Below are 24,691 nucleotides of genomic sequence, written 5' to 3'. Positions count from 1 at the left end.
CCCACCCCCCCCGTCTGATCACAATCAGAGTGGCAGCCTATCCCCACCCTCCGCGATCGGGCTTCCCCTTTAGGCCCCATCCTTTAAGGCCCATCCCATAGGTGTCACCCCATAGGCCCCACCCCCTCTATGGTCCCCACCCCCATTGGCCCCAGTGGGCATTGCCAAGGTGCCAGGCTGATCGTGCCAAGATGCCAGGGCAATGCCCAAGCAGCACCCTCCCTTGCCCTCTAGTAGGCCAAATGTTCTCCTTCCACACTGTAGGGATTCTATGAAGAATTCTTTAGGAATGGAGCTCTAGTCTGCCTTTCTCCATTTTGTTCAATGTGTCCTCAATGCAGATCCTGCACTTATATGGTGGATGAATTGATGGACTTGCATTCCCCTGCAAGTGTAATGTTGCAGCTCCCTTGAAACTGCCAATCTTGTTTAAACATTCTGTATATTACAATGTTAGGTTCTGGACTGAGACAATAAGATCATTTTGCAGATTGATCTGCCTGGTTATGTTTGACTTATTCCATGGATTGTCACTAGTACAAGGTCACGGCATGCTAGTGGACCTGCAGATTGCCTTTAGTCATCACGATCTCACCTCGAACATCTTTGTCCTGCGGCACATTTTACGCTACTCTGCTGGCGAGCGGCTTGAAAGATCAGAACTCGAAAACTCGCCAGCGCAAATTATGCTTTCCATATCTTGAACATGCCGTCATTCCCACAGATGAATGTGGGCTCAAAGTTGCCCCCTAAGTCTAGATCGCATGACTCACTGCCCTTCTAGTGATACCATGCTGCTCTCCCTAAAAGGCATATTAAATCAGAATTTGCAATGGAAATTGCTAGGGTCTTGTAGTCAGAGAAAGTTGTTCATGGCAATATCATCATTGCAGATGTGTCTGGCCAATGTAGTGATCCATGGACACATGTTTGCCCATTTTACCAGCCTCTGTATGTCCTGTTGCAGTGAATTTGTACCATCCTCACTGTCTGCCAATCCTCCACCTTTCTGCTAGTTTCAGTTACCTACCTTTGATAAAGCAAATTGACATTATATTGATGCTCCTCTTTGCCTGTATACTACTGTGCTTGTGTAGATTTCTACTGGACCTCAAAACTTCTGTGTGGGTTCAAGTTAATATAAGAGAAAGGGAATTAAAAATCCAAAGCAAAATAACAGAAACTGTTCAATCCATGAAATTGAATTTTATTTTTGTGCTCCAGGAGAAAACTTGAAGAACAAAGGAATACAGCGAAAATAAGACAGCTTTAACTAATCATGCATGATCATTATTTAGCCTGTTCTGAGCTGATTCTAAAATCACACACTTTTCATTCACAAGTTGCTCATTGGTGCCATTGTATCTGTTTCCACTGACAAATAGTCAAAACATTCTTTTTTGTGTGATTCTCTGCCATTTAATTTTCAGCCATAAAGTATCTTTCCTCATAAACAACTAAGCGCATCACAACAATCAGTTTAATGAAATTAAACTACGGCTATCGTTATTTCTGGGACAAGCTTGCATTATCACTTGGAATTCTGGTAAACACAATGACAAATTAGCACAACATCAAACTCATTTTCATTTTTCATGCTTTAAGCTTTCATTCAGTTTCATTTTAGAGCAATACTTCACAATCAAATCTATGCAGTATCATTACCTTAATTAAGGCCAATTGCAACAAAGACAATTTTCACTGAAGACCAAATCGGCAGGACAAGACTGATGGAAGGTTCGATTATTGCTGCAAACATAATACTTATGGCGATCATTTGGGTCAACATATAACCCTTGCACTTTGCCCTGGCACCAGTTGTCTACATTGGTGTCAGGAACAGCAGTTGTAGCAATGGAGTTTGGATCAGTTGGCTCGACTGGTACGGTTACGGGTGAAGTTCTGGTTTGGGGTGCTGGACTTTCCTCTGTGAAAAAATAATCAAATGAGTTGTTAATCAAACTACCAGGATCTAAATCATCGAGATCTTCATTATCTTGTCAGGTTCCATTTCCTCCACACATCATTTCGTTACAACAGCAAAACGAGTGAGCATAATGTATTCAACGACCAATTTAGACCTGACATTAGAATGCTCACAACAACTTACACCTTCATAATGCTTAGCATTCTAAACAGTGTGGAACAGAGGTGGAAAAGGATATTGAGCAACAATGGGAGATAAATTGGGGAGGTGATTGAAACTGGACAGTGATTGAAACTGGACAGTGAGGAAGGATTTGCGAAGGCTCTGTGGGGAGAATGGGATAAAGGATGTTTTAGGACTAGCTCTAGGCAAGACAGTTGAAGGTTTTGCCATTGTAGATGGAGCAGAAGAAGGAATGAAACAGAGATGTGAGCTGGAGAAGTGGATTATGCATGTTAGGACATAGACCTGAAGGAATTTGCAGAGGAAGTGTGGGTTGAAGCTATGAAAGGAATAAGAAAATGAGTTTGAGAAGGTTGCTTTGGCATTTGACCTACTTACACATTCTTCTAAGGTAATTTAAACCATCACTTATACTTTGATATTTCTGCAAAATTACAGTTTGACATTGCCGTGACCTGTTTCAGGCTTCAGCATGTACCATTACACAACTCAATCGCTAAGGGACTTGAAGAGTCGAGTCCATTTAAGCAAGAACTGGATTCCTGTCTAGGGCATAGTTGAACCAGAGGCTGGTGATGTTGTGCAGTCCTCACTGAAAGATCAATATTTTGTTATTATTTTTATATAATTTGCAGAATAGTTCAGGCACAAGGGGTGCAATGCTGGGGCATGACAGTGTCTTGTTTAAAATTTATATCAAGGGAACACAATGAAGAAAAAATGAAATGTTTGTTGGTCCCGGTTTTGTTTTCTCCCCATTCTACCTCACTTTTCTTGCTTTCTTCTGTTCTACCCCACTCTCCCTTACTCTCCACTGCTCCATCCATCTCCCCCTCTCGCTCTTGCTCTACCCCACTCTCCCTTACTCTCCACTGCTCCATCCATCTCCCCCTCTCGCTCTTGCTCTACCCCACTCTCCCCTGCTCTACCTCACTCTTCCCTGCTCTACTGCACTCTCCGCTGTTCTCCTGTTTTACCCCACACTCTCCCACTCTGCCCCCATCCCCTGTTTTACCCCACTTTGCACTGCCCTACCCCACCATCCTCCACTGGTCTGCTCCACTCTCCCCCTCTCTTCCCCACTGTCCCCATCTTTCTCTCATTTTCTGCCACTTTACATCACTTCCCTGCTTCACCCCTGCTCCACTCGCACTTCCCATTCGCAGTGCACCCATATTTTGGGTGTCACCAGATCTCAGGCATGTGAGTGAATGAGTGAGTGAGAGAGGTTGAGTACTTCTTTTTATTCATTCGTGGGACATGGGCTTGCTTCATGGCCAGAATTAATTGACCATCCCTCGTTGTCCGAGGGCAGTTGAAAGTCAAGCACATTGCTGTTGCTCTGGAATCACATGTAGGCCAGACCAGGTAAGGATAACAGATTTCCTTCCCTAAAGGACATTAGTGAACCAGGTGGGTTTTTCCAGCAATTGACAATGGTTCCATGGTCATCAGTAGATTCTTAATTCCAGATATTTTTTGTTGAATTCAAATTCCACCATCTGCGATGATGGGATTTAAACCCGGGTCCCCAGAACATTACCTGAGTTTCTGGATTAATAGTATAGCGATAATACCACTAGGCCATTGCCTCACCATAATGAGAGTGAATGAATGAGTGTGGACATGAGTGAATGTGAATGAGGGTGCGTGAGTGAGGGTTGGTGAGGGTGAGTGAGTGAGGGTAAGTGTGTGAGTGAGGGCAAGTGGGTGAAAGTGGGTGGGTGAGAGAGAGTGAGGGTACGTAAGGATAAATGTGAGTGACTGAGGGTGAGTGGGTGAAGGTGGGGGAATGAGTGAGAGTGAGTGAGTGATGGTTGAATGAATGAGGGTCAATTGACAGCAAGGGTGAAGTTTGAGTAAAGATTGAATGTGTGAGGTTGAGTGTGTGAGGGCGAGTGAGTGGGTGACGGTTCTCAGCTGCAGCACACTCATCAGGGTGATATTTCCTGAATGCTGGGATATCCTCCATTTGGCTCCACCACCTCCAGATCCTCCTCTTCCTCTCCGTCACCTCCACCTTCTCCTCTTCGGCAATACCATGATTGGCCACGCAAGCATCGCGTGCCACGTGTGCACCAGGTATGGTGGTTTCAGCCACAGCCCTCCCTATTTTTCTATTCTTTCATAGGATGTGGGTGTCATTGGCAAGGCCAGTATTTGTTGTCCATCTCTAATTGGCCTTGAACTGAATGGTTTTCTTGGCCATTTCAGAGGGCAGTTAAGAGTCAATCACATTGCCATGGGTCTGGAGTCACATGCAGGCCTTGCCAGCATTTTCTGTGTACTTGTGTATGATTCAACATGTGGAAATTTCTACATATTACCATGATGCCTATATTACAAGTGTACTGTCTGTAAACAAAAAAAATCGAAAGCAAAACAATGAGCAAACATGCGCATGATAGATTTTCATTTTGGGTATTTTTCCAGGTAGCAGATTAAACACCAGTCGCATTCCGATAGATGTGAGGCTGGCAATTGTTCAGCTGCTGAACACCCACGTTTCATTCAGAGGTATGGGGACTCATTGGAATCTTAATGTCGCCCTATCAGGCCAAGGGGGCATGCTTGATTTCAGCATATCCTGGCACAGTGGTTAGCACTGCTGCCTCACAGCGCCAGAGACCCGGGTTCGATTCCCGGCTTGGGTCACTGTCTTTGTGGAGTTTGCACATTCTCCCCGTGTCTGCGTGGGTTTCCTCTGGGTGCTCTGGTTTCCTCCCTTGGTCTGAAAGACGTGCTGGTTAGGTACATTGACTCGAATAGGCGCCGACCTGTGGCGACTAGGGGAATTTCACAATCACTTCATTGCAGTGTTAATGTAAACCTTACTTGTGACTAATAAATGAACTTTTAACTTTAGCTGTATGTCACAACTGAACATAGGGGCAAATTTTCTCATTCCGCCCGCCACGGGAATTGTAGCGGGTGAGAGGCAGACCATGGAAAGGTCTGTTGACCTCAGGTGGGATTTTCGGTTTCGGAGCGAATGCGGCTCGAAAATTCCGCCCATAGTCTAAAGTCATCAGGGACGAAACGCTTTCTGGATGGTTTTTGGTTTTTCCAGCTGACCCCAGGTGCATACCAGTTATTCCAATAGGGTGTATTCTGGTTTCAGCTGCTTTTTCTAAGTGTGTCACCACTGATGGGAGCATGTGATTAGAGTGAGAAGTTTAAGAGCTGGTTTGCATTACAAACGAGGGCATCAGTACTAAAATCAAAAATGTAGATGCAACATAGCAAGAGTTTGTACACAGCAAGTACACATAGACACAAATCTGTTAACCAATTATTCAATAGGATGGAGTTTAGGATTAGTTGGGTTACGTATAAAAACTTACCAGAGTCACGAATATGAAGGAGGGACTTCAATGTGTTGATCAAAGGGTAAACTCCTTGACTGCATTTAGTTCCACTGAAATCATCCAGATCTAAAGCCCAAACCATGGCACCTCCGAAGTTGTTATCCTTCAACCATTGAACCTACAAGTAAAAAGATATAAGATGCAATTCAAAAGCACATTTGGTTAAATGAACTTGGCATTTCATCTGATACCTAAATATTCTGCTAGATATTCTGATTCTGGTATTCCTCTTTCGTAGCTCTGAGGATTATTCATTCCCAAACATGTAGGACAGGGAAAAGGAAGAAGACCCAGGGAACATTGCTTTGAGATTTCTAGGGGTATTCCTGGGAAGCGGAACAACCAATGCAGCATTGTAATGCCATGAAAATGAGAGGGGAGGGGCTGATCAATGCTTCCCACTTCAGTTTCCCTTGGGAATGATGGTTGTTTGGTGGGATACCTGTAGAACTTGTTATTGCCTGCCCCCCGCCCCCGCCCCCCCACCGGTCCCCACCCCCAGTCGCCCACATCTGTATCACCCTCAGACAGGAGGGTCTGAGAGGATAGGCGAGGCAGTAAGATGAGGAAAGCCTAAAAAGATAAGATAACTTTCAGCCTAACATGGGTCATCGATGTGTTGTGACTGATTGCAGGTCCGGGGAGGCATGCAGGATAGCAATGAGGGGAGGAATAAATTTAGCAAGAACAGAAAATGCTGGAAAATCTCAGCAGGTCTAACAGCATCTGTGGAGAGAGAATAGAGCCAACGTTTCGAGTCTGGATGACCCTTCGCCAGAGCTGTATTGTCAGACTTTATTTTTGTACCAGTAGTTTTTTTCCAAGTTTATTCCACACCACCACCATTGTGCTGTGATCTTTTTTCTATCAGAATTCGCATAATAGCTTGAAATAAGGTTTTTACCACTTGTCTATGTTCATTGTTGTTCCAGTGAATATTAGCATGAGCCATGCTTCTGTTCCTTTCTAAAGTGCTTAATCTGATTTACAAAACCTTCTTTACACATTCTCAGTGATGCTGCCAGTCACTCTGTATGAAAATCAGTTGTTCATAGCTTATTACTGTAAAGTCATTTTCATATCTAATGCAAAATATAAAATAGATTAATCATAGAATATGAACTAGTCATTGGATATATTATATCACATAAGATGTGGAATGGATCCCACAGCATTGAAATGCATGTATATAACTACAGGAGTTACCAACACTTTGATGTTCCTTACTTGTTATATTGATACTACATTTTTATCAGCTTAACTGTGAGTATTGTAATTTTAAATTGAATTTACCTTTCTTGCCACGATCAGATTAAATCATTAGATATCAATTATGGTGACTGAAATTAAAACCAACCGTCATATTTAAATCTTCTTTAAAATTAGTGGTCGCTTATTATCACAGCCCTGTCAGAATTTTAAACGTTTTAAAGAAATCCTCAATTATTCGTCTAAACTCCAGTGAATACAAATCTATTTGACCCAATCTCTTCTCATGTAATAACCCTGCCATTGCAGGAATCAACCCAGTGAGCTTTCACTGCACTCCCTCAATGGCAAGTATATCCATCCTTAGTAAAGGAGACCAAAACTGCACACAGTGCTCCAGGTGTGGTCTCATCAAGGCCCTGTACAGCTGTAGTAAGACATCCTTGTTCCTGTACTCAAGTCCTCTTGCAATGAAGGCCAACATACCATTTGTCTTCCTAACTGCGTGTTGAACCCGCATGCTTGCTTTCAGTGATTGCTGTACAAGGACACCCTAGACCCCTTGTGCATCAACATTTCCCAAGTTATCATATCTAAGTAATACTCTGCCATTCGGCTTTTGCTACCAAAGTGGATAAGTTCACACTTATTCACATTATACTGCCCGCTCACCCAACTTATCAAAATTGCCTCAAAGACTCATCCTCCTCACCACTCATATTCCCGCCTAGCTTTGTGCCATCAGCAAACGTGGAAATATTACATTTCTTTCCCTCCTCCAAATCATTGACATATATATAATTAATAGCTAGGGCCCAAGCATTGATCTTTACAGTACCCCACTCATTACTGAAAAAGACCTATTTATTCTTACTCTGTTTCCTGTATGCTACCCCTAATCCCATGCGCTTTAATTTTGCACACGAACCTCTTATGTGGGACTTTATCGAAAGCTTTCTGAAAATTCAAATACATCATATCCACTGGTTCACCCTTATCTATTCTGTTAGTTACGGCTTCCAAAAACTCCAGCAGGTTTGTCAAACATGATTTCCCTTTCATAAATTCACATTGACTTTGTCTAATCCCATTGAAATTTTCAAAGTCTCCTGTTATCACATCCTTTTTAATAGACTCTAACATGTTCCCTCCTGCTGATGTTAGTCTAACCAATCAGTAATTCCCTGTTATCAACCTCCCTCCTTTTTTAAATAGTGCAATCACATTTGCCATATTCTAGTCTGATATAACGCAATCATCGTGATTTTCATTAAAAAGTGAACACCATTAATTAGCTGGTTTCTGATCTGTTAATTGCAGAGGTTGGTTCACCTTTATTGATAAAATTATCTTATTGTGACATGTGTAGACCTCTAATGCTACTGGTAAACTGGAAAATGAATACTTAGAGTGCATGCGTGAAATTATGGAGGTAAATTCAAAGCTCCTACTTTGGTTGTAAAGCTCCTCTGATCATCATATCCAACCCACTGTCCACGCTTGAATGCATAAGGAACCTTCTGGTCTTCAATAAATTTAATGGTGGCACCATTCAGAAATGAACAGACCTGTCAAACAAAACCAATAAGTACTGTTAACATGTCTGACAAATGAATCCTGTTTCTCTTATTTTGTTCCCATTTATTCTTGGTTAGCTCTCATTGTTAATTAATCAAAGATATTCAACAGTAAAATATTATTAGCAGTTATCTTCTAAAAAGAAATCTGTTTTTACAAAAACACATTTCAAAGGCACGTGGAATATTTAATAGGTGTGGTATTTTCTTTTAAATGCTAACACCGCAAGGTGACAGGGGATTTATCAACACATAGGGCCCGATCTTACCATTTTTATTCGAAGTGCCAAATCTGGGTGTAATACAGATCCGACTTAGAAATCCGCTTTCAGACGCCCCCATACGCTCTCAGCCATCTCCAGTCCGATTCGCACTGTGGGTGGGGCTTAGCGCTGCCGGAACAATCGGAGCTCTGAACTGCGCATGCGCAGTTTAAAATAAATTGGAAAAAGCACGCCCATGTCGGATCGCTCCTGATCCGCAGAAAGCAGAGAAAGCGGCCTGGCAGTGACAAGCGGGAGTGAGGGTGTATCTCGGGGTGGGGCGCAGATGGATCTCTGGTGGTGGGGGCAGATGGATCTCTGGTGGGGTGCGGGGGGTTCAGGGGGGTCCGCTGCCACTCTGCGGGTGATTGGTGAGGGGTATGGGGGGCAGGGGTGGCGATTGGTCTGGGTAGCGGGGAGTGGTGGATAAGGGGGATAGTGATATGTATGTGTCCCCCTTATTCACCCCACCCACTGCCCAGACCGATCGCCACCCCTGCCCTCCTCCTCCCCGCCGATCGCCCGCAGAGCGGCAGCGGACCCCCCTGCCCCCCCTACCAGAGACCCATCTGCCCCCCCCACCAGAGATCCATCTGCACCCCCCCCACCAGAGATCCATCTGCCCGCCTCCCCAAGATACATCTTACCCGCCTCCCTGCTCCCCTCCCCCCCAAGACAATGATCTGGCCTCACTCTCTCCCCCCCCCCCCGTACAACGATCTGGTTCACTCCCCCCGCCCCCCCAGATGACGATCTGGCCTCACTCTCCCCCCCCTCACTCCAGACAAGGATCTGGCCTCACTTCCCACCCCCCCCGGCAACAAACTTGCCTCACTCCCCCGCCAGAGAATGGTCTGGCCTCACTCCCCCTTCCCTCCAGAGGAACATCTGACCCGCCTCCCCCCCCACCACCAGACAACAATCAGCCCTTCCCCCCACCACCAGACAACGATGAGCCCTCCCCCCCACCACCAGACAACGATCAGCCCTCCCCCCCCACCAGAGATACATCTGTCCCGCCTCCTCTTCTCCCCCTCAACCAGACAACGATCCGACCTCACTCCCCTCCTCCCCCCTCCAACCAAAGAATGATCTGACCTACCTCCCTCCTCCCCCCCACCACTGATCTGAGTCAGAGAGCCGTTGGAAGCTCTGAACGCGCTCTTCAGAGGCTGGAGCGCCCAACTCAGACTTTTATTTAGCAGGTCCCTAAAAGCGCGGTTCCGGATATGCAAACGCGGTGGTAAAGGGGGAAATGCTGATAGAGTTGGGCGGGCAGTTCATGAAGTCAATTTAAATGCATGCAAATACATTTAAATCATCGTTGCGCCCAATTTGGGCGCGGAACGGATCCACGCCATTCGCGGGTCTCGGTAAAGTGACCAACTGTGCGTTCGCGGGTGCAGATCGCGATAAAGGCCTCACGCCCGACTTTACCGTGATTTCGCACCCGAAAGCGGGCGCAAATTGTTGGTAAAATCAGGCCCATAGAATCATGGAATCCCTACAGTGCAGAAGGAGGTCATTCAGTCCATCGTGCCTGCACCGACAACAATCCCACCCAGGCCCTATGCCGGTAAACAAATGTCTTTACCCTGCTAATCGTCCTGACACTGAGGAGCAATTTAGTATGGCCAATCCACCTAACCCGCATATCTTTGGAGTGTGGGAGGAAACCAGAGCACCTGGAGGAAACCCATGCGGACATGGGGAGAATGTACAAAGTCTACACAAAAAGTTACCCGAAGCCGGAACTGAACCGGGTCTGGCTCTGTCTGGCAGCAGTGCTAACCACTGTGCTACCATGTTGCCCTTTCAGCAAATCTTTTTCAGTGGCCTTTTGTATGGACCCCTTTGACTGATCGTAGCTTTGGATGATGCAGATAATGTTTTCTCATTTTATAATACATATTATGCAGACATATATAGCAATTTGATATTAGCTTAAAAATCATGTGTTCTGTCCAGCGTAAAAGTAAAGGAAAAGTACCAAAATGCAACATTTGCTGTTAGTTAGATTCTATGGCGCAATGTGGGCCAAGTTTCTGATTTTGCATATATTCAAGATGATCTGGAGAGTTTATCATGTGATAAATGAAAATTATTTGCGCATAATTACCTCATAGTAAGCCCAGAATCCAGCCTCCCTGGTGAATTGTCCAGCTTGACCAGCTCCGGATACTGGGGCACCAACACCAGTTTGAGAGGTGCGAAGGGTGAAGGTACGTCCATAGGTTGGAAATCCAACAATCAGTTTCTCTGCTGGGGCACCTTTTGCTCTCCAGTAGTTCATAGTATAGTTCTGCAAGATAATTTACTTCGACATGTTTATTGAAATTTTACTAAATTGTCAAAGCACATTACCTGTTGGTAAAATGTTACTGCAAGAACGAAAATATCACTTTTTGCAGACATACTTACAACGTTAAAGTAAATAAACTGGCCTTGGTCAACAGAGCCACGATACAGAGGGCTATTGTGCCCAGTGATTGTCTCCCAGGATCCATGAAAATCATACGCCATCACAGAGATAAAGTCTAGATATCTGTTAAAAAAGTTACTTCATGAAGCATTACAATTTGAAATTCTTTTTAATTGTTAATTATAATAATCATTGTGAGTTATCACCGAGTCAGTGATTCCAATACTGGAACAATCATTCCCAGTCAAAGTACCAGGTTTGCAACTAATTGACTATTGGGACTATAGCAACTCTTGATAATGTAAGTTTCATTTTTTTTTTCTCAGCTAAGCCACTGGGTGGCCTTTGTCACATTCACATAATACAAACTTATGAACTATAAATGAGAAATTGACATATTCCTGCAACAAAAGTGGAGTTGAGAGGTCAGGTGACCTTTTCTTTCCCCTGCTAATTCATATGCAATTGTAAGAACATTGATCTAATTTTCATGTTTGAACAAGACCTGGAAAAGTAATTAATGACCCTTCCAGTGATAAGGGTTGCATGTCTTCAACTAATTAAAAAGACTGGGTTCACAGTAGCCTTGGCAACTCCAGACTTAAAATCTACAAAAATGTGTGAAGAAAATTCTTTGTTATCAAGATGGAAAATGCATGAGTAATATCTGGACTTCATTGTCTGACATTGGCCTTAACATCCAAAACTATTTATAATGACAATGGGAAGAGACGTTCTCATCACGTGACAGAGACAAAGACTGACATTTTCTGGCCGTTCACGTCCTGCCACTGCTGCAAGCAAGGACAGAGAATTTGGTACTCATCCAAATCTCCGTTCACTGCAGCGGGACCAGAAAATCCCACTGGCATGAATGGCAGGAGAATTCCGGCCAGATTTTCTGTTAATAGTACTAATAGTGCATATTCTGGTCAGGTAGACAGAAACACCTACGCTTACAAAAGGAAACAAGCCAAATTAAGTCTGCTTTTAACTCATGGGGCAGCATGGTGGCACAGTGGTTGGCACTGCTGCCTCACAGCACCAGGGACCCGGGTTCAATTCTAGCCTCGGGTGACTGTGAGGAGTTTATATGTTCTCCCCGTGTCTGCGAAGTTTTCCTCCGGGTGCTCTGGTTTCCTCCCAAAGTCCAAAGGTGTGCAGGTTAGTTGATTTGCCATGCTAAATTGGCACTTACTGTGAGGGAGATTGGCATGGTAAATACGTGGGGTTACGGGGAGACGGCCTGGGTGGGATTGGTGTCAGTGCAGGGTCGATGGGCCGAATGGCTTCCTTCTGCACTGTAGTGATTCTATGATCCTACTTAAGTTGGTCTTGAAGTCTCTAACTGAGGAGCCATACCAAGGCTCCACTGCACCCTGACTGGAAAGTAATAAGAGAAACTTGCTACTGCAAACATGAAAAAACTCTTTCCTTCTAAACTAACTCGTGCTTTTCTTTAGTTGGCTAAAACGATTACTATCCTGCATTGGTTCAAATCCTCACCCTGGGGAAAAGTAAGTGCAACAAAGAATTCTTGGAATCATAAAATGTAAATGCACACTACTTTTAATCATTTCATTTCCTCAGAGTGTGTGTAACTGTGTGCGAGTGAGCGTAGGAGTAGCTGTGTATGTTGAGTGTTGATCAGCATACCTTATCTTTTTTTTAAAAGTCTGACACTTGGTCTGTTCCAGACAAAAACACTCATGAGCTGAAACAACTGTTTTTAAACAAACCGTCTTTGGTAGGTGAAAAAAAGAAAGGGAGTCAGCACAATCATCTCTCCCTTATCATTGAAACCCTACAGTGAAGAAGGAGGCCATTCACCCTATCGAGTCTGCACCAACAACAAAATCACCCCAGGCCCTATCCCCACAAACCCACATATTTACCCCCCTAATCCTTCTAGCCTGCACATCCCGGGACACTAAGGGGCAATTTAGCATGGCCAATCAACCTAACCCGCACATCTTTGGACTGTGGGAGGAAACTGGAGCACCCAGACAAAACCCACGCAGACATAGGGAGAATGTGCAGACTCCGCACAGACAGTGACCCAAGCCAGGAACCAAACCCAGGTCCCTGGAGCTGTGAGGCAGCAGTGTTAACCACTGTGCCACCGTGCTGCCATAGCGCTCACGAATTTGGAGAATAGTCTCTCAGACGTATCAAATAGTCTCAATCTCCTCGGAATCAATCCCAGGCTGTCTCAAGGCAAAATATTGCTGAAATCTGAAACAAAAACAGAAAATGCTGGAAAATCTCAGCAAGTCTGACAGCATCTGTGGAGAGAGAATGGAGCCGACCTTTCGATGAAACGTTGGCTCTATTCTCTCTCCACTGGTGCTGTCAGATCTGCTGCGATTTTCCAGCATTTTCTGTTTTTGCCCCAGGCTGTTTAATGTAACTGCCCAGCAGTTACAGCTAAAGTTGAGGTCTGTAAAATTGGGAAGCTGTGAGGAAAGAATAAACCAAAAGCAAAACACAAATAACCAATATCATTCTGTGTAGCAGAGACAATGTTGTGGCATTTCCACAGTTGCTTTGGAGGAATTTTATTGAACAAGTCCTTTTTGCAACTGAAGGGGCTGGACCTGTTAGCTTCAGTAGCAGCTTTGATGCAGCAGTTTAACTCAGCTACGGCCTTCGCATACCATTCCCAAGATTGCCAATCAATGACAGAGTGCAGTGGGATCATGACTCATACTCGCTTAAAGGGATTGATTGAAGCGGATTCAGTCAGAGGTTAGAATGACTGCAGTCAACAGTGCTGCTGAAGGCAGAAGAAAGAAAACTGATGGCAGAAAGACCAGGGAAGGCTGACCCCGGTTCTCTGAATTTTCCTTGGAAGTCACACTGGAGGTGGTAAGGGACCGAGGGAAATTTTTGTTTCCTGTGGATGGAGGAGGAAGTCCAACTCAAGCAGATGTACAAGTCCCTCATAGCTGGATCAAGTACCGCAAGAGGGTTAATGACCCAGTAAGAGCAGTCAAGCAAAGCTAACGTAGCACTTTTAGGTGACAACTTCTTCCTCCCCCATCCCCACATACAACATCTCAGAACACAGGCCTTGCAGCTGCAAGTATTTATCTCACTCTAGCGTCTCCTCACACCCCCATCTGGCCAATCAAGATTCGCATTTGTCCACACCTTATTGACCTCTCACACTCATCCCTCATTGTAAACCTCCTCAAATTTTTCTTTTCTTCCTCTCCATATGTTTCACTTCTTACGCTTATAGCTCTCTGCTTCACTACGGGAGAAGAGAGTAAGGAGAGAGCGGGATTGTCTGAAAGAAGGAAAGTGAGGTGAAGAGGTGGGGAGGGGAGCAAATTGTTTGGGGCCCAGGCAACTGAAGTCACTGCCACCAATGACGGAGCGATTAAAATCTGAGTTGCTCAAAAGGTCAGAGTTGATCGAGCAGAGGGTTTTTGGGGCTGAAGAAGAATTCAGAAATAGGGAGTGCTGAGGCTCTGGAGTAATTTGAAAACAAGGATTCAAATATTAATGTACATGTGGACTAAGAAACCTCTCCCCACATCATCAATAAATTATGGGCGGAATTTTTCGGCTCTTCACGCCGGCGGGAATTTTTGCCGCTGCAATGAGTAGAGATTTGGCTAAGCACCAAATTCTCCATCCTCGCTTGCAGTGGGAGCGTGGTGTGAAAATTCCAGTCCATATATTTTATCTCCCACAAATCCTACAAGATTGACAGAGGAGCAACAGAGGAAGGCAGAGTCCTCAGGTGAGGGTGAGAGCTCTGATGGTGTACCATTACGTGACTGATTCTCACCCTTCTCAAGCACAGATGCACACAATTTAGTGGGTGACTGAGGGTGCAGTGGACTCCAAACAAACAAATTAACATCCTTCAAAATCTTTAATAAGGCAACTTAAACATCAACTAGCTTATTTGCAACATATTTAATGAAAGCATTTTCCAAAGGGTGTAAAATTACTGGTTTATACACAATGAACTTACTTTGAAATCTCAGCTACCTCATATCCAGCATCAATGGTTTGTTTCCCAGCAGCGACTGCAGCGGTGAGCAGGAGTCTGTTCTTCCCAGAAGAACGTCTCTCTGCTTCAAAAGCCTCTAGCAATTCCTATAAAGAATTAGCACATTTTGATGTTAAATGATGATAAACATTCTGCGTAACATATAGTCACAGCTCATATTGGTCGTGTCCAATTCTGTCTCTCTTAAAATGTTATCATTTGGTTTGTACGTGAAGGATTTATTTCATATGATGCTGTATGTACTTTCCTGAGGAAACTGAGTAAACTTGCTAGGGTCATCTTCATTGACCATCCTTCAGCCATTTTCATGAGGATGTGCCGCACGGTGGCACAGTGGTTAGCACTGCCGGGTTCGATTCCAGCCTTGGGTGTGTGGAGTTTGCACATTCTCCCCATGTCTGCGTGTGTTTCCTCCAGGTGCTCCGGTTTCCTCCCACACTCCAAAGGTGTGCAGGTTAAGTAGGTTGGCCATGCTAAATTACCACTTAGTATCCAAAGATGTCTAGGTTAGGGGGATTGGGGTAAATACATCAGGTTACGGAGATAGGGACTGGGTAAACTGTTCTGTCGGAGAGTCGACGCAGACTCTATGGGCCTAATGGCCTCCTTCTGCATTATGGGGATTCTATATGTAGCCTTTGCTGATATTTGGGAAGCATTCTTGGTTGTCTAAAATTCATTTTGCTCTTGTTTCGTTGCCCCACGGTGTGTACAGCTATTAGCAGAATTAAAATATTGTCCTCAAAGAATGAAACACAATTTGAGCTGGATTAGTTACAAAGCTGTTTTTTTTTGTAATGTTAGATTAAAGATGATATTCTTAGAATGTTCACCTTGGCTAAGATTGTGAAACGGTTTTTATCAACGGGTGGACTGCCTCGAGATCCAGGATACTCCCAGTCCAGATCTAATCCATCAAATCCGTACTTCCGCAGAAAGATAATTGCAGAACTGATGAACGTTGCTCGGGTTAACTGTGTAGCCACCATGTTGGTAAATCTACTCACAGGGAAAGGTTGAAAATAGAGAAAATATTCACGCATCTACACTTGAAATCCAATGGAGTACTTCTGACCAGTATTGTTCCTTTGAATACTTAGCATGCTCATTCTAAACTCCACTGTTTAATAAATTAATGACTAAATTCTTTTAAAAAAAAGTGTTTCACAAAATTTAATACAAGACTCAAGAACAGCTTCTTTCCTGCTACCATGAACGGACCTATCTTATATTATGTTGATCTTTCTCCACACCCTACCTATGACTGTAACACCATGGCCGGTATTTTCCTGCTCCGCCCGCCACAGGAATCGGAGCAGGCGAGGGGCGGACAATGGAAAGGTCTGCTGACCTCGGGCGGGATTTTACAGTTTCGGGGCAAGCGAAGCCAGAAAATCCTGCCCTATATGCTGCACCCCCTCCTTTCCTTCTCCCCTATGTACTCTATGAACAGTATGTTTTGTCTGTATAGCGCTCAAGAAGCATTACTTTTCACTGTACTCCAATACATGTGACAATAATAAATCAAAAGAAATCAAATCAAAGTTGTGACATCTTCAAGCATCTTCTGCCCCTTTAGTTTGACATTTCTAGCACTGTCCCAAAAATTTTCACCCAAATTAATTTTCCACTTAAGTGTACAGAATTTTATTTATTAGCCTAATGATAAATTTGTATCAGGGATTTATTTTACATACCTATGCTTTGGAGCTAGATTTCTGGTAGAGATTGAAACGCAAGGTATCTCACACACCCAAGTACCAATGAGAAGTGATACAATGGAATCTGCATTTTTGAATTTGAACTTGTTAAAACTTCTGTTTATGGGACATGAGAGTCGTCAGCTGGGACTGCATTTATTGCCCATTCCTAATTGCTCCTGAGGAGGCAGTTAAAATTCAACCACATTGCTGTGGCTCTGGAGTCATGTGGAGGCCAGACCAGGTAAGGATGGCAGATTTCCTTCCCTAAAGGATGTTAGTGAACCAGATGGGGTTTTACAAAAATTGACAACAAAATTGACAAAAATCATTAAACTTTTAATTCCAGAATTTTATTGAATTCAAATTTCGCCATCTGCTGTGGTGGGATTGGAATCCAGATCCCCGGAGCTGGGTCTCTGGATTACTCATGCAGTGACAATGCCGCTAGAGCAGTACCTTCCCTTAACTGGGTTCAGTAATGATCTTTTACTCTTCAATTTTGCAATCATTTGTTTACTACTTCTGAATGCTTTTGAAACCCCTTGGGGCTTGTTAGAATATCTTTGGGGTGGCATGGTGACACAGTAGATAGCACTGCTGCCTAACAGCACCAGGGACCAGGTTCAATTCCAACCCTGAGTGACTGCCTCTGTGGACTTTGCACGTTCTTCCCTTGTCTGCGTGGGTTTCCTCCAGGTGCTCTAGTTTCATCCCACAGTCCAAAGATGTGCCAGTTAGGTGGATTGGCCATGTTAAATTGCCCCTTAGTGTCCCAAGATGTGTAGATTAGGGGGATTAGTGGGGTAAATATGTGGGGATACGGTGATAGGCATGGGGGTGTGTCTGGGTAAGAAGTTCTGTCAGAGGGTTGTTGCACACCCAATGGGCTAAATGGCTCCTTCTGCATCATAAGGGTTCTAGGATTCTACAAAGGACAACATGAACTAGTGACTAGAAGGAAAGAAAATTATACCACAGGAACAGGCCTTTCAGCCCTCCAAGCCCATTCCAATCATGATGCCCTAACTAAACTAAAAAAAAGCTTTCTACCCTTACTCAGTCCACATCCCTCTATTCCCTCCGTAATCATGTAAATGTTGCTAATATGCCTGCTTCCACCACCTCCTATGGCAAAGCGTTCCAGGCACCCACCATTTGTTGTGTGAAAAACGTCTCTCGCACTTTCCCCCTCTCACCTTGAACCTGTGCCCCCTTGTAAATGACACTTCCACCCTTGGAAAAAGCCTCTAACTATCCACCCTGCCTATGCCTTTTATAATTTTGTAGAGCTCTATCAGGTCTCCTGTCAGCCTCCGTCTTTCCAGTGAAAACAACCCTAATTTATCCAACCTCTCCTCATAGCCAATGCCCTCGAGACCAGGCAACATCCTGGTGAATCTTCTTTGCACTCTCCCCAAAGCCTCCACGTACTTCTGTGGTCTGGTGACCAGAACTGCATACAATACTCCAAATGCAGCCCAATTAAAGTTTTATACAGCTGCAACATGATTTGCCAACTGTTATACTCAATGCCCTGGCCAATGAAGGCAAGCATGCCATATGCCTTCTTAGTCACTTTGGCCACCTGTGTTGCCTCTTTCAGGGAACTGTGGACCTCCATGCCCAGATCCCTCTGTATGTTAATGCTCCCAAGGGCTCTGCCATTTATAGTGTAATTCACACCTAAATTTGATCCTCCAAAATGCATCACCTCACATTTGTTGCATTGTGATGATTTGTATAGAAGGGTATTTTTACGCAAAATTCAATAGGTGACAATTTCATGTTGATTTTATACTTTAGGATTATATTAAGACATAGCTATAATTTATATAAAGAACTTGCCTCTATGTCAGAATGTTGTGGGTTCAAGTCTGACCCTAGACATTTGAACACATACTATACAGAATGATGTCTCAGGAGAGTACTGAGGGAGTACTGCACTATTGGAAATGTCAACGTTCAGTTAAGACTTTAAACTGAGGCCCCAAGTGACGTCTCGGTTGGAAGATGAGATCCAATGTCACTATTTCGAATAATAGTAGCAGAGTTCTCCCACCTATGTTTTGGTCATTATTTATCCCTCCAGCAACAACATGGCCACATGATGGCACAGTGGTTAGCACTGCTGCCTCCGAGGGCCAGGGGCCCAAGTTCGATTCCCGGCTTGGGTCACTGTTCATGACAAATCTGCACATTCTCCCCATATCTGCGTGGGTTTTCTCCGGGTGCTCCAATTTCCTCCCACAGCCTGAAAGATGTGTTGGTTAGGTGCATTGACCCGAACACGTACCGGAGTGTGACGACTTGGGGATTTTCGCAGCAACTTCATTGCAGTGTTAATATCGTCAGAAGTCTCACAACACCAGGTTAAAGTCCAACAAGTTTATTTGGAATCACAAGCTGACTCACCTGATGAAGGAGCAGCGCTCCAAAAGCTCGTAATTCCAAATAAACCTGTTTAAGTTTAACCTGGTGTTGTGAGACTTCTTACTGTGCCCACCCAGTCCAATGCCGGCATCTCCACCATAGCGTTATGAAAATCTGACATACTTCCCCATTCTGCAAATCATAACTGGAGAACCATTAGTTTAGAGTTAAGTTCCTGTTAAAGCGGCCCCAGTCTGTCTGACTGGATAAAAGATAAAGTCCTCATCGTCCCACATGACCACAGGATGCTGACCCTTTTATTTTAAAGTTTATTTATTAGTGTCACAAGTAGATTTACATTAACACTGCAACAAAATTAGTGTGAAAATCCCCTCGTCGCCACGCTCTGATGCCTGTTCAGGTACACTGAGGGAGAATTTAGCTTGGTCAATGCACTTAGCCAGCACATATTTCAGACTGTGGGAGGAAACCAGAGCACCCAGAGGAAACCCACGCAGACATGGGGAGAATATGCAAACTCCAACAGACAGCGACCCAAGCTGGGAATCAAATTACTGGGTCCCTGGCGCTCTGAGGCAGCAGTGCTAACCACCATGCCACCCATGGAGGAGAGCTGACAGATGGTGATTTAACCTGAGGATTACCAACCTCAAGTGAGAGGCAAGGTTGAGAAGGTGAGCCTTTCATGAATAACCTCAGCCAGTCTGGGAATTGAACCTGTGCTGTTGGCATCATGAACCAGCCATCCAACCAACTGAGAAAACCAACTCCCCAAACTGGATATTCTATAATTCTCAGCATTTATACCAACAATTTAAGAAGATGCCTGGAACTCGTTTCACTTGATGTTTGTTACCATATTTATCATTCAAAATTGAGAACTGCCAACTTAATTTTACTAGTTAATCACAAGGAATGCCAACATTGAAATTTCTTGACTCTCTGGACATTGTGACATTTACTATTTTGTAGAAACAAAACGATTCCAGATATTACCTGGTGGTACCAAAGTTCCAACCTCCAATGGCCAGAAGTGTTTTCAGGTTACTGTTTCTGTTAAGAAAAGGACATATGATATTCAATGTTGAAGTAATTTCAGGGCATGTTACAGGAACATCTACTTTACCATATAAAGGATGCACGATTATGACATTGATTAAAAGCAAATTACTGCGGATACTGGAATCTGAAACCAAAAAAGAAAATGCTGGAAAATCTCAGCAGGTCTGGAAGCTTCTGTAAGGAGAGAAAAAAGAGCTGATGTTTTGAGTCCAGCTGACCTTTTGTCAAAGCTAAAAGGCATAGACAAAGGCAATGACGTTGAATACTCACTTGCAGAGTTTCTATGCAAATTAATATGAGGTTAATTGTAAATTACAAAAAGGGATTTTAAATTTGGAACTAGCAGAGCTCAGAGGGAATGATATGACTTACTTTTTCTTCAGATTATTGATTTTCCCATACATAGTTTCATCATTCCATTCGAAGGTGGCTAGTTTATTCTCCTTCATGCTGGCAAAAGCATAAATCAGGTGGGTACACAGGTGGGGGTCAACATTTTCTGGGAAGAATTTACCACCAATCGGTCTGTACTGAGCCCAGTTTGTGTAATAACAAACCAGTTTGTAGGAGGAGACTGAAGAGTGAAGAAAAAGGACAATAAGGTGGCAAAACTCCAGAAGAATTCCAGGCTATCAGCAAATCCCGGTCAACCGCAGTGTTTTTTAAAAACTTTATTTATCAGTGTCACAAGTAGGCTTGCATTAACACTGCAATGAAGTTACTGTAAAAATCCCCTAGTCGCCTGTTCAGGCACACTGAGAGAGAATTTAGCATAGCCAATGCACCTAACCAATACGTCTTTTGGACACTGAGAGGAAACCGGAGCACCCAGAGGAAACACATGCAGACATTGGGAGAATGTGCAAACTCCACACAGACAGTATCCCAAGCCGGGAATCGTACCTGAGTCTCTGGTGTTGTCAGGCAGCAGTGCTAAAGGTACTACTGGGTCTAATTGTTTTAATGTTTGTATGTTGAGGAAACCTAAGGGGTTAATTCTGACACTGGACAATAATATAAAGCAAGTGGTGTACCACAGGGATCCGTGCTGGGCCCCCTATTTTTTGTCATTTATATAAATGACATAGATGACTATATGGGGGGTAGGATCAGTAAGTTTGCCGATGACACGAAGAGTGGCCGGGTGGTTAACAGTGAGGTTGAGTGTCTTGGGTTACAGGAAGATATGGACGAGGTGGTCAAATAGACGAATAAGTGGCAGATGGAATTTAACCTTGAAAAGTGTGAGGTGTTGCATTTTGGAAGGAGTAATTTGACAAGGGGGCCACAGCTGGAATACTGTGTGCAGTTCTGGTCACCACATTTTAGCAAGGACATGAACGCATTGGAGGAGGTGCAGAGGAGATTCACCAAGATGCTGCCTGGGAGTTATGAAGAGAATTTTGATAGGCTTGCGTTGTTTTCGTTGGAGTGGAGAAGACTGAGGGGGGCGACCTGATTGATGTGTTCAAGATTATGAGGGACATGGACAGCATGGATAGGGAGCAACTGTTCCCCTTAGTTGAAGAGTCAGTTACGAGGGAACACAAGTTAAAAGTGAGGGGTGGGAGTTTTACGGGGGATTTGAGGGAAAACGTTTTTGCTCAGAGGGTTGTGACAGTCTGGAATGCATTGCCTGGGAGGGTGGTGGAGGCGGGATGCCTCACATCCTTTAAAAAGTACCTGGATGAGTACTTGGCATGCCATAACATTCAAGGCTATGGGCCAAGTGCAGGCAAGTGGGATTAGGTGGGCAGATTAGGGCATTTCTGCATCGATGCAGACTCGATGGGCCGAAGGGCCTCTTCTGCACACCGTGGTGATCTGTGATTCTGTGATATTAATTCAGCTGTACATTACAAACCTTTCCCTGATTTTCATTAACCTCAGTTTTTAAACCTAATCCAAATTCTCAAATTGCCCTTCTGGGATTTGAGCACATGTTCGATTGCATTAACCCTCCTGTAAAATAACCACAATGTTACCATTCCCAGGACCAATGAAATGTACCACTTTATATCAAGTGGAAATGTGCAGTGACTTACCCAGTGATATGTGCAGTAAGACCAAACTCACTAAAATAAAAAAGAAATGCATGATGTAATTTCATGTCAAGAAATACCTGCAGATGTCTAGTGTTAAAGGATATAATACAAAGGAATTTAAATTAATATTTCAACTTTATTATTGTGAGATAAACTAATTTTCTAACATTCAATTCTTAAGTCAATTGCTTTACTGTAGAACCTATTTTTTATGTCTTTGATATTTATTTTTTATCTTTATGTAGGTTCACTTCATATAGGTTAACAGTTTGTGAAAATCTAACCGAACTGGATATGAAAGAATAATTTCCTGAGTAGGTACTGGCATTGAGGAAACCCACCCAGTCTCAGCACACACTGGGCAATCACAGGGATGATGCCCGCACGGTCTGTGGTGCCACATTCTGGATGAGATGTTAAGCTGTTCCAGCGTTTGCCTGTTACTGTGGATATAAACCATCCCATGGCACTATGTGAACAACCCCCACAGGAACAGACAGAAGGTGAGAAACGAGTGATGAAAACAATCATCTGGTTATGTGGCCATATTTACTACTTCAGATAGTCCGAAATGAAAATAATCCAACACAAAATACCCAATACTGACCAGTCAAGAGAAGTACCTTCCCCATCCTCGAGCTTTGAAGCTGTTCAGTCACTGGTTTTCTATTCAGAGGTGCCCTTTGATAACGTCTGCACGATGCTAAAGGAAGGACCTGTAAAAAAAAATGTTGTTAAGTGAGTGATTTGCAAAGAAATTCCATCTGAAATCAATAAAATCCATTAAATTCAGGTGAATCTTTCTCAGGTTATTCTGCCTTCTATGTAAGTGCCAGTGTAAAGTAACTTATGTTTACCTAAGCATGGAGCAGCTTACGTTTGTACTGAGTTGTAAATTTCATATCCTTTTGTAGGCTGTTTCAATATGCATATTTTTTATGGAAGTTAGTATTAAGCAAGAGTTGTGTTGAAAGGCAAACACATCTGACTTCTGTGTGATAATGTGTGTTCTGAGGTATTGCACAACTTAATGTGATATTTTGTTAACCCATCCAAGGTTTAGCTAGGTTTCATTGCAGAAGAGATGCACATTTGATTTTGATTTTATTATTGCCACATCTATTGGTATACAGTGAAAGTATTGTTTCTTGCATGCTATACAGCCAAAGCATACCCTTCATAGAGAAGGAAAGGAGACAGTGCACAATGTAGCGATACAGTTATAGCTAGGGCAAGCCTGCTAACACTGCAGGTGACTCAAGCAAACTTGAGGGTGGGGCTGAACAGAGCTGTCACATGCAATGGCAATGTGTTTTTAAGTCAAACTGTTGAGTATTCTTCAGGCGACACAATTTTGCATCTGGCTTCAAGTTGAACTTGGTTCTAAGAGCACGATTGTTCCTTGTGCGGCAACCAGCAGCATCTCATGCATCGGAGACATGTGCCTCACAGTGCAAGGGACCCGGGTTCAATTCTTGGCTCGGGTCACTGTCTGTCTGGAGTTTGCATGTTCTCCCCGTGCCTGCGTGGGTTTCCTCCAGGTGCTCTGATTTCCTCTCTCACTCCGAAGTTGCACTGGTTAGGTTCATTGGCTATGCTAAATTCTCCCTCAGTGTACCCGAACAGGCGCCGGAGTGTGGTGGCTAGGAATTTTCACGTAACTTCATTGCAGTATTAATGTAAGCCTGCTTGTGACACTAATAAATAAACTTTCAAAAAAACTTTAAAACGTGTGCCGAAATTTTGCTGCCATTCACGCCAGTGGGGTCTTAAGTTCCTGCCGATGGTGCACTCCCAGTTTTCTGGTGGCAAGGGATGCTTTCATTGGGACTCTGGAACAGTTCCTATGGATTGGAGGGTAGCTAATGTAACCCCACTATTTAAAAAGGGAGATAGAGAGAAAACAGGGGGAATTAATAGACCAATAAGCCTGACATCGGTAGTGGGGAAAATTCTAGAATCCATTATCAAAGACTTTATAGCAAAACACCTGGAAAGCAGTAGCAAGGTCAAATCAAGGCAGCATGCATTTAGGAAAGGGAAATCATGCTTGACAAATCTACTGGAATTCTTTGAGGATGTACCTAGTAGAGTTGATGAGGGGATGCCAGTTGATGTGGCTTATTTGGATTGTCAGAAGGCTTTCGACAAAGTCTCACATAAGAAAATAGTGTGTAAAGTTAAAGCACATGGGATTGGAGGTAGTGTATTGAGATGGATAGAAAACTGGTTGGCGGACAGGAAACAAGGGATAGGAATGAATGGGTCTTTTTCCAAATGGCAGGCAGTTACGAGTGGGGTAGATCAGTGATGGGACCCCAACTCTTCACCATATGTATTCATGATTGAGGGAACCAAATGTAATATCTCCAAATGTGCAAATGGCACAAAGATGTGTGGGAGGGTGAGCTGTGAGGAGGATACAGAGATCCTTCAGTGTGACTTGGACAAGTTGAGTGAGTGGGCAAATGAATGGCAAATGAACTATAATTTGGGTTGTGAGGTTCTCCAATT

At 43.7% G+C, this 24,691-nt stretch overlaps 1 protein-coding gene across 1 annotated transcript; it reads right to left on the bottom strand.

The window, feature by feature from the left end:
* Positions 1 to 1,190: 1,190 nt before the first annotated feature.
* Positions 1,191 to 23,192, bottom strand: LOC144511832 (acidic mammalian chitinase-like). Its single transcript, XM_078242195.1, has 12 exons — positions 23,035 to 23,192; positions 22,785 to 22,893; positions 22,178 to 22,207; positions 20,505 to 20,706; positions 20,067 to 20,123; positions 15,810 to 15,975; positions 14,938 to 15,062; positions 10,949 to 11,072; positions 10,647 to 10,829; positions 8,139 to 8,255; positions 5,455 to 5,596; positions 1,191 to 1,927 (listed from the first exon to the last, which is right to left on the bottom strand). The coding sequence occupies exons 2-12, from the start codon at positions 22,807 to 22,809 to the stop codon at positions 1,671 to 1,673; spliced, it is 1,428 nt and encodes a 475-aa protein (XP_078098321.1). The 5' UTR covers positions 22,810 to 22,893; positions 23,035 to 23,192; the 3' UTR covers positions 1,191 to 1,670.
* Between the last annotated feature and the right edge of the window lie 1,499 nt (positions 23,193 to 24,691).

Source organism: Mustelus asterias, chromosome 25 (assembly GCF_964213995.1).
Source record: "Mustelus asterias chromosome 25, sMusAst1.hap1.1, whole genome shotgun sequence".
Lineage (NCBI taxonomy): Eukaryota > Metazoa > Chordata > Chondrichthyes > Carcharhiniformes > Triakidae > Mustelus > Mustelus asterias.
The sequence above is the reverse complement of the archived record's forward strand: the minus strand, read 5'-3'. Positions and strand labels throughout refer to the sequence as shown.